Genomic DNA, 10845 nt, shown 5'->3' on the forward strand with positions numbered 1-10845 from the left:
ATATACAACTAAAAGACTGATAAGAGTGGATTAAAACACATGACCCAACTATATGCTGTCCACAGAAACTCATTCAAGTATAAATAAGTAGGTTGAAAGGAAACAGACAGAAAAGTCCAAAATTAAACAAAGAAAAGCAGAAGCTAGTATATTAGTATCAGGTAATGTAGACTTGAGAGCAAATAAAATTGACAGGGACAGCAACATTAAGTAATCATAAACCGTCAATCCTCCAAGAAGACATAGCAATTCTATTTTTTTTCTTCTCCGAGACAGGGTTTTGCCGTATAGTGAAGGTTAGACTGGAGTTCATTACGTAGCCAGGCTGGCCTCGAACTCCAAGTGATCCTCTTCCTCAGCCAAGTGCTGGGAATCTGGGTGTGCACAACCATGTCTGGTGACACAGCCAAAGGGTTTCTACTAAACAAGAGAATTTCAAAACATTCTTAAAAGATTTATATTTTTTGGTACTAGGGATTGAACTCAGGGCCTCCGAACTGAGCTACATCCCTATCCCTTTTTCATTCTGAGACAGGGTCTCCCTAAGTTTCCTAAGCAAGACTCAAAACTTCATTCTTTGACATCAGCCTGAGTGCTGGGATTATGTATGTACTACCACACACAACTCAACAAAAATTCGTACAACTGAAAGGAAAATGGTAAATCTACACATTACAGTTGGAGACACCCTTCTTTCAACAGTGGATAAAACAAGACAAAAAACTCTGCATAATTAATTTAACTGTAAATATATTATTTACATTAATATATAGGATCTAACTGACTTGTATAGAATATTCTACTTAGTAACAGTCAAACACACCTTTTCTGTACCAAAAAAAAAAAGACCCTATTGTGGCCATAAAACAAAGTTCCACAAATTTAAAAGAACTAAAGTCATACAGAATATACGGTTTTTTCATGTGTGTGGCACAAATCAAACTCAGGACCTTGCCACGCAGGCTCTATGCCACTGAGCTATATCCCCGGCCATACAGAATGTGTATAACCAAAGTGATAGCATATTAAAAATCAGTAACTGAAACACAATGGGAAAATCTCAAATATTTAGAAATTCTAAATAACCCAAGTGTCAAAGTGGAAGTCTAAGGGGAAATTTTAAAGTTCAGTGAGCTGGGGACTGGGGGTTTAGCTGAGCAGCACAGCGCCTGCCTGGCAAGCGCAAGGTCGTGAGTTCGATTCCTGGTACCGGAAAAAAAAACAAAAGAAAAAAAGTCCCTAAAGTTCAGTGAGCTACTGAAAACAAAAATTTAACATATCGAATTTGTGGATTAACACAAATGAAGCATGGCCAAAAGGGATATTTTATGGCATACACACATTAGAAAAGAGGAAAAGTCTCAATTCAATAATATAATCTCCTACCTGAAGAACCTAGAGAAAAAGACCAAAACAAACCCAAAGCAAGAAACAGGAAGGAAATTCTAAGATTGGAAATCAATGGAAATGAGGCTACCGTGCTTTCTTTCACAGTAGTCTGCTCTCACACTACAGAGTACCACCTTAACTGGCCCAGTCTCGCTCTGCATAGCATGCTTCTTTTCCTACCTCTAATAAGCACAAAATCTCACTTAGAAAAAAAAAATGAAAATGAAGGCGGACAGGAAACTTTTAAAAGAGCCGTTTCTGCAAAAAGACCAATAGAATTAATAAACTCCTAAAAAAAAATGACACAAAAGAGAAGCCCAAGTTACTAATATCGCAATTAAAATGGTAACATTACATATCCTACAGATATCAAAAGGATGAAAGATTACTATGAACAACTATATATATATGAATTTAGTAACATGAAAAGGACTATTTCTTTGAGAAACTAAGGGTCAAATTTCACCCGTTAAGAAGATCATCTGGAGGGCTGGGGATTTAGCTCAGTGGCACAGCGCCTGCCTGGCAAGCGCAAGGTCATGAGTTCGATTCCTGGTACCAGAAAAAAAACAAAACCAAAAAAGAAAAGAAAATCATCTGAACAGTTCTATACTTATTAAGAAAATCACTTTGTATTTAAAACCCACCAAAAAGGCAATCTTCATGCACAGATATTTGCACTGGAGAATCCTATCAAATTTAAAGAACGAGGGGCCATGGATATAGCTCAGTGGCACAAGCACCTGCCCGACAAGTGCAAGGTCCTGAGTTTGATTTCTGGTAGAAAAAAAAAAAAAAATTAAAGCACTAACTTCAACTGTACAGAAAAGATTCTGAAATTCATTACATGAAGCTAACATTATCTAATATCCAAAAACAGCAAAGAACATAAATAAAAGACAAGTCAAAATAAAAAGAAACTACAACCATTCCTTATAAATACAGATGCAAAAATCCTTAAGAAAATATTAGCAAACTAAATGAGACAACAATAAAGAAATTATACACCATGACCAAGCAGTGTTCATTCTAGGAACCCAAAGCAGGCTAAATATTCAAACAATGCAATCCACCACAGGCTGAAACTGAATGTTCATACCAACTGATACAGAATAACCATCTGACAAAATTATACACCTATTCATGATCAAAAAATATTTTTCTCGCAGAAAGAACAGAAGGGACTTTCTAAAACTGATAAAAGAGCATCAAAATCTACTACAAACATTACACTATTAGTGAAAGACTATGTACCCAGGCATGGTGGTGCACACCTATAATCCCAGCATTCAAGAAGCTGAGAGGGGGGCTGGGGATTTAGCTCAGCGGCAAAGCGCCTGCCTGGCAAGTGCAAGGTCGTGAGTTCGGTTCCCGGTACCGGAGAAAAACAAACAAACAAAAAAAAAAAAAATTGAAGAAGCTGAGAGGGGAGAATCACTCAAGTTTGAGGCCACCTGCGCTACACAGTGAGTTCAAAGCCAGCCTGAACTACAGAGTGAGACCCTGTCTCAAAAAAAAAAAGACTATGTTTTTAAAGATCAGCAATAAGAAGGATGTTTGCTCACACACATCTTAACACAGTGCTAGAAGTTCTAACAAATGCAATAAGGTAAGGAAAGTAAAGTTGTCTCTTTGCAGATGACATGTAATCTACATAAGAAATCTAAACAAAACAACTTACCCCAAAACCAAAAAACCGTTACAAACAAACCCACCAAACCAAAAAAAAAAAAAAAAAAAAACCAAAAACTAACTACAACTCTTAGAAGTGAGTTCTACAAGACAAGAGAAGCTAAACACACATACTCTACCATGATACTTGGAATACATATTTAGATAGCAAAATTTAAAGAATATAATTTGCAATTACTCAAAACAAAAGTATAAATCTATTAAAACATGTACAGGACCTGTATACTCAAAATAATACAACAGTGTCAAAAAAATCAATGATAATGTAAATAAATGGAAATACAGAGAATGCTGTGGACTGGAAGACAACCCAGTAAAGATGTTAAATTTTCCTGCAAGGAATATACAACTGCAACTGCAATAAAAATCCCACAACTATTTTTGTAACTAGGAAAACACTATTCTAACATTTGTACAGAAAGGCAAAAGAACTAGAAGAGCTAAAAGAATTTTTGAAAGACTGAAGTAGAAGAATCAGCACCGGCAATTTCAAAGACTCGCCAAGCTACAGTGAACAGTGCTACTGGCAAACACGTGCATATAGATCAATGGAACTGAATAAAGAATCTAGGAACAGACCCACACAAATATGCCAAAATGATTTTTGACAAAGGTGTTAAAGCAATTAAACGGAGGTAAGGTGGCCTTTCAACAAATTGTGAAGGAGCAATTGAACATCCTCGGGGGATGGGGACTGAACCAATTCTCACATCAATTTTAAATCAAAATTGATCACAGGCTTCAATGCAAAATATAAAACCAAAAAAATTTCAAAACAATACGGAAGAAAATTTTCAGAATCTACAATTAGTAAGAGTAAGACTTGACACCTTAGAGCAGAACCCATGAAAAGAAAAACTGGTAAGTTAGCCTTCATCACAATTAAAAACTTTTGCTTTGAAGAGACAGATCACTAGAAGAAAGTATGTGCAAACCACAATTTTGACAAAGGACTAGTATCTAGAATATTTAAAGCATTTCCAAAAATTAACAGTGAAAACAAATTAGGATATGGGCAAACACAGGAAGAGATATTTCACAGAGGAAAAAACACAGATGAAAACAGTTTAGTAAAAATTTTCCCCAGCAATAGGGACTGAATTCAGCAGACCTCTGTCACTGAGCTACATTCAATTTCCTTAAAAAACTAACCTATAACTCAAGGACCCAACAATTACACTCCTAGACATTTATTTTGGAAAGTGAAGATTCATGTTCACCAGATAACCCATAGTATGGAGGCTGTTTAACAGCTTAAATTGTAACAGCTCCAAACTGTAAACTCAGATGTACCTCAATAGGTAAATGGTTAAACAAACCATCTAATGAATTAACTTGAGTAAAAGAAGCCAATCTCACGAAGTTACATACAGTAGGATTGCATTTATGTAACATTCTTGACACTGGTGGTTGTTACAAGTTAAGGAGTAAGTGGAAGTGGAAAGAAAGTAGAAATGGCTATGAAAGAGCAACAGGGGAAGAACTTTTGAGGATGTAGAGGCTCTGCTTTTTTTTTTTTTTTTTTGGTCTTTTTGAGACAGGGTCTCACTATGCAGTTCAGGATGGCCTTGAGCTCACTTTGCAGCCCAGGCTGGTCTTGAACTCACAAGGATCCTCCTGCCTCAGTCTCCCGAGTGCTGGGATTACAGGTGTGTGCCACCATGCCCAGCTGCATTTTTTAAGGTCGATAAATGTATGTAATTATGGGGCACAATGTTACATGTCAATTACATCTCAATGTTGTATCTCAATTCATGTATAGATTGTGGGATGATCAAATCAGGCTAAATGACATATCTATCACCTCAAATACTTAAATCTTTGTAGCCAGAACATTCAAAATGCATTCTTAGCTATTTTGAAATATTATTATTAATTATACTCACCTGTAGTCACACCAATCAGCAGAACCTATTCCTCCTATCAGAACTCTATCTCCAGCCTCAACTGCTGGTAATCACCATTCTACCTTTGGAGTTCAGCTTTTTTAGATGCATACAAAAGATCATTGGCATTTGTCTCTCTATCCCTGGATTAATTCACAAAATGTTCTATACACTGACCATTCTGCTTGTGTTACTGCACAATTTTTGAGAGATGCTACCATTGGCAGAAACTGTAAAGGGTACAAAGACTGCTCTCTATTACTTCTTACAAGTGCATGTCAATCTGTAAGCATCTCAAAATGCTGTAAAAGGTTTAAAACAGGGAATGTGCGGGAGTGAGAGGTGAGTACCTACATCAAAGTCCTGGAGATCTGTGCAATCAACTTTTAAAAAAAAAAGCAAGAACTGACTCATGAGGCAGAAAAACTTTTGGTTATAGGAGTGTATGTTGTAGCAAATGACAAGACTGGGTTATGTGATATATTTATCTCTTCTAAGTAACAGAAGCGGTGAGAAAGCAAGGATAGAAATTTTTACAAAGAGCAAAGATGACAACTGTCTTAAGAAGTATCTCAAAAAATATTGGAATATAAGATGCGAAAGCTCTAAAACATTTTTTTAAAAACAAGATTAATTTTATTTTTTAAAAACCTGTAAAAAGCATACTGCTACTACATACAAAAGTGTAGCAAAACTGTCCAAAAGGCTGAGGCTTAAAAGACAAAGTCTTTGTGAGATACTGTGATTCCAAGGAATAAACATAAAAGCAAAAATAAGACAGCAAGGGCCTATCAAAAATGATGGACAGCCATAGAGACTACCCTGCTCATCTCAAGAGCATAATTATTTTCAGGGGATTTATGCACACTAAAGCAGTCTGAAAATGTGTGGCTGATGACCACAACTTCAAGTAAAGTTTACAAATCCTTAATGAATATGGATTACGGTTTGTAACATTTACATTGTGAACTTATAATATGGATATATTTTGTTACATTTAGTACTTTTCTGTTCTTCAAATTTAAAAGCAGAATATAGAGTTAGGAGATTTAATAAAAAAGGTCACCCTGTTTTTATTTCATAGGACTTGAAGAAGCCAGAGCCAGTCTAACCAACACATTAAAAACTCCCTGGGGAAAACACTACAAAGCTGTTGTATATGATTTAATATACATTATAAATGTATGCTACCTTTTCATTTACCTTTCTAAACGTTTTATAATACATAAAGTGAATTTATAGGAATAAAACTTCATCTTACTACGTTTTTAAGAAACAGGAATGTAATGTTTGAAGGCATGGTAGCTGTTTCAGGAAACAGTTGTATAGTAATCTGGCCAAGAACAGTGAAGAATCCCTTAATCTGATTTTTAAAATATTATAAGCCTTGACACATTGTTGAAATGACTTTCAATCTTGCTGGTTAAAAACACACATTTCAAGCCTGGTATGGTGGCACACGCCTGTAGTAATCACAGCATTTGGGAGGTTAAAGCAGAAGAATTGCAATGCAAGGCCTCAAAAAAACAGAAACAAAAAAAATTTTATTTCTTTGTAATATTTCTTGCTGGACCAATTATGGCCCTGGTTTCTAACATACTAGTCAAGGGCTCATATATCAAGTTAACAATATCCACTAAATTTCTGATCTTTAGTTGTAGGTCTCAACAGATCTACTTCCTGTTTTCTGTAGTATTTTATGAGTCTTTTTTGTTTATGTTTTTTTGAGACAGGGTGTCACCATGTAGTTCAGGCTGGTCTTGAACTTGCTATAGATAGCCCAGACTGGCCGTGAACTCATGGCAATCCTCCACCTCAGTCTCAAAATAAAAAGGGGGAGGAGTGGCCCCTGGGAATGAAGCTCGGTAATAGAGTACCTGTACTGGCAGGGGAAGCTTTGGCTTCAGGAATATAACACCAGAACACACAGAGGGTTGATTAAAACAGAGGCTATAGAAGAACAAACTTGGACTAGATGCAAAAAGAATACAGAGCCAGGCATTTTGGCATGCACCTATTCCCCAGCTGCTATGGAGCTTGAGGCAGAAAAACAGCAAATTCAAGGCCAGCTTGTGTAATACTGCTTGCTATACCGTCTTGAAAGAAATAAATATATAAAAAGAGCTAGAGCTCAGTGTGAGGCCCTAATTCAATCTGCAATACTACCAAATTAAAAAATAAAGACAGCCGATAGCTACTAAATAGCTATAGTAAGAAATAGCTAAGTAAGAAAGCTACTGGGACGTATCTAAAGAACTATGGAGTTTAGCAAACAGTGAGCACGCAAAAAATCTTGTAAAAGGATTCTCTCGTGGCTTTTTTAGCTTCGAAGACATACATGAAACTATAAGAAGCATAAATATGGAAATCATACCTCTTAGGCATAAAGTCTGCAACTGAAACAGTTTTCCCAGCTCAAAAGGTAGAACTCGTAACAGGTTGTCATTTAAACGGAGCTCCCTGTTGATATAAAAATGCCAGGAAATAAAAAGATATATTAACTGTTCACTAACAGTTAAAAGCAACAATATAAATTTTAGGAATGTAAATACCAAAGAATGACAAAATTTCTTATTCTAGTCCAACATCCACTGTTGGGCTTCTTAAAAAAATTTCTTTTTTTTTGGTTTTGGTTTTTCTCCAGTACCGGGAACTGAACTCATGACCTTGCGCTTGCCAGGCAGGCGCTTTGCCGCTGAGCTAAATCCCCAGCCCCTTAAAAAATAAAATAACTGCTACAGACCAATCTTTCTGTAAAATACAGGAAAAAAATGGCTTTTCAGAAAAATGAAACAAGAAAAATAAAGAAAAAACACAATCTCCAAATTTTAAAAACTCTTCCAGTAAACAGCTATGTAAAAATTACTCTCAATTGCAGTACTTCTCTCACTCTAGACTGGAAACACACAGCTTGTGAACTGCCACTACTCCAGAGCAGTGTGAGTAGGACTGGTTAGCACTGAAGTAGTCTTTTATATATGTGTATGTCAGAGGAAATAATTATACCTAACACATGAACTAAAAAATGATCAAATAGTGTCAACTCACAAGGATTAATGATAGCTGCACAATTAAATTTATGATTACTGTTTCCCTAAATTCACTGAGATTTCACTTTAAAAAAACAGCAGCTATATTAGCTACTAATAATTATTGTAATGATTTTTCTGTGCAGATAACCACAATATAAATATTTTAAGAATCTTCAGGAGGGATAAAAACCACCACCAGATATCCAACATTGAGATAATGGCAATTTCCCATACTTAGCTTTATTTACCTGATCTTAAGTGTGAAGGATAATTATTTTTATAATCCTTCTTTTCTGAAATTTAAATGAAACTTGACCACCTCTGAGCAAACCAGATCCTTCATCTGAACAAGAAAAACTAGTTCTGAATAAACAGTTCCCATTTCTTTCCAAGTGTATCACATTGGAAAACAGGTCCTGTAAGTTAATTTGTTTGGAGATCAAAAATGGCTAAAGTATATATTCAATAACTGAGCCTAGAAAAATGTCAAAAGGCTGGACTGGGAGCAATAGAGGCCAAGAAACTCCACAAAGCCATTACTCCTTTTACCTAGAAGGCAGCAAATAAGCTAGTAAAACTATGGATAAAACGTAGGTAAATTGGGATTACTTTTTAAAGAAAATTAAAAAAAACAAACAAACATTAGAAACAATACATAATTTCACTAAACCAGATGACAGGAATTCAACAATGGTTTGTTATACTGTATACCGTTGTCTTCAAATTCAGATTACCAGATATAAGCATGCAAAATTGGTCAAAAAAAGTTAAAACAAAATTAAGCATTGACTGTTCCTTTCAATAGACCAGTAGAAATCAGCAGTACAACTGTCCCAGCTATCTTGTGTATATACATATATATTTTTTTCCCTTCCTTCTTTCTTTTCTCCTTTCCTTCATCATAGTTGTTCCTTCCCTTCAAGCAGTTTCTTTCCCTTTCACAATATCTACTGCACTTTTTGGATTTTATTTACTGTTTCAGGTTCTTACACTAGGGAGACAATATGATGTTTACCCATGCGGGTCTGATTTCTTTCACTTATGAGTATGGTCTCAGTAAATTGGGATTGACATAACAGCTAGAATTTGGCTTTATATTTAACTTCAGTAGATCTTATCTACCTTACTTAAAAATTTAAAAAACCCAGCAATTACCATTTTTAAAAATACAGTATGCAGGATGCTAGTACCTTTTTAGTTACCATCTCAGTATCTCTATCATCAGGTTGAGAAGCTTGCCCAAGATCACATAAAATGCAAACAGTAAAATCAAGATTCTAACCCAAACTGTGTGCATGCAAATCCTATATACTGAACTATAATATACCAAATTTAATATAAAATTTAATAAACACTGTAATCCTAGTTTCTTTCATGCCTAGGTTTTAATACTATCATACAGAGAAGCCATGAGATAGCGAAAAAAGTCTTCACCAACTGACAATGGTTTTATGAACGAGTGTTAAGGGTGTATGGTACACTCATCTGTCCATCATATATATAGGGGATAATACAAGTGCCTTACAGCTATTTATCTTCACTTTGTCTAAAATTTTTGGTCCACAAAGGCAAGTATGTTATGCAAAGCATAACAATAAAAAATTTCAATCATGTACTGTTTATTAGCTGACATTAGATCTTTCTAAGAAAGATATTCTTCAAAAAAAGAATTACTTTTCCTTAAATATGATTGGATTGTCTTTTTTCATAACAATGATTTACAATGCTTCAGCAGTTGTACACTTGGTATGTACTCAGTTGAATCTATATACCTGAGTGAAACCATGTTTCCGAGTTCTGCCGGTAAACTGCGGATTTTATTACAAGATAGGTCGAGATACACCAGATTGTGGAGCTTGGCAATGTCTGAAGGAATGCGAGACAGAAAATTGTCGCTCAGATGCAAAGCTGTCAAGTGAGTTAATGACCATAAAGATGAGCTTAAGCTTCTGACTTTTCCTGTAAGAGAAAAAAACCAGGAAGAATTATATAGTGGTCCCTACGATTTGGTCTATGGATTGATCATGATTTAGAAGCTTTGATAAATACTTTAAACCATTATCCAAAACTGTGGAAAGAGTTAACAGGTAATCTTACCTATTCTAAGACAATGTACTGCAAATCATTAAGTTATAAACTCTCTTCTTTGCAGATTAAAACAAAGGTTAAAGCAATATATCAACATTAGACTGTACCTTTAAGAGCATAAATGAAAAGAATTTATCCTTTAAAATGACCTCAGGTACCATGTATAAAAAGTATGAATAATTTATAGTAGTGATAAATCCAATATCTTAACACGTGTTATGGTGCAGATCTGTGATGTGGCCCCCCAAAGTCTCAAGTGTTTACAAGGTGAATGTACCACAGGGGCACTGTGCTCACTCGTGGGCTAATCCACTGATGCACTCACAGCTGAGTGTGCTATTAGGAGGCGGTGTGATCAGAAGAGGAAAGACACTGGCAGCAGGTCTTGAGGGATCTATCTCCTTCCCTGGCTGTTCTCTTATCTCTTTGCTATCTGGCTGCCAAGATGGGAGCAGCTTTCTTCTGTAGGAAGCTCTCCTACTATGCTGTTTTTCCATTTCAGCCTGCCAATAATGGACTGAGACTTTTTAACAGTGAGCCAAAATAAACCTCTCTTCCTGGGGCTGGGGATTTAGCTCAGCGGCAAAGCGCCTGCCTGGCAAGTGCAAGGTCGTGAGTTCGGTTCCCGGTACCAGAGAAAAACCAAAAAAAAAAAAAAAAAATAGGATCCTTTATTTCACTTTTACCACCCTCTTCCAAAATTCTACTTTTTTCATGATTCCACTCCTGCAAACTGTATCTTTACTAATATAGCCATT

At 35.7% G+C, this 10845-nt stretch overlaps 1 protein-coding gene across 2 annotated transcripts in view; it reads right to left on the reverse strand.

Moving 5' to 3' along the window:
* Nucleotides 1-10845, reverse strand: part of Cnot6 (CCR4-NOT transcription complex, subunit 6) — a gene marked incomplete in the record, with an annotated part of 69094 nt that overhangs the window by 18346 nt on the left and 39903 nt on the right. For both annotated transcript variants that reach the window (XM_005376002.2, XM_005376001.2), the window contains 2 exon segments: nt 7342-7427; nt 9772-9958. In XM_005376002.2, the coding sequence (XP_005376059.1) occupies nt 7342-7427; nt 9772-9958 (273 nt within the window).

Source organism: Chinchilla lanigera, unplaced genomic scaffold (assembly GCF_000276665.1).
Source record: "Chinchilla lanigera isolate Chin_1 unplaced genomic scaffold, ChiLan1.0 scaffold00007, whole genome shotgun sequence".
NCBI classification, from domain to species: Eukaryota; Metazoa; Chordata; class Mammalia; order Rodentia; family Chinchillidae; genus Chinchilla; species Chinchilla lanigera.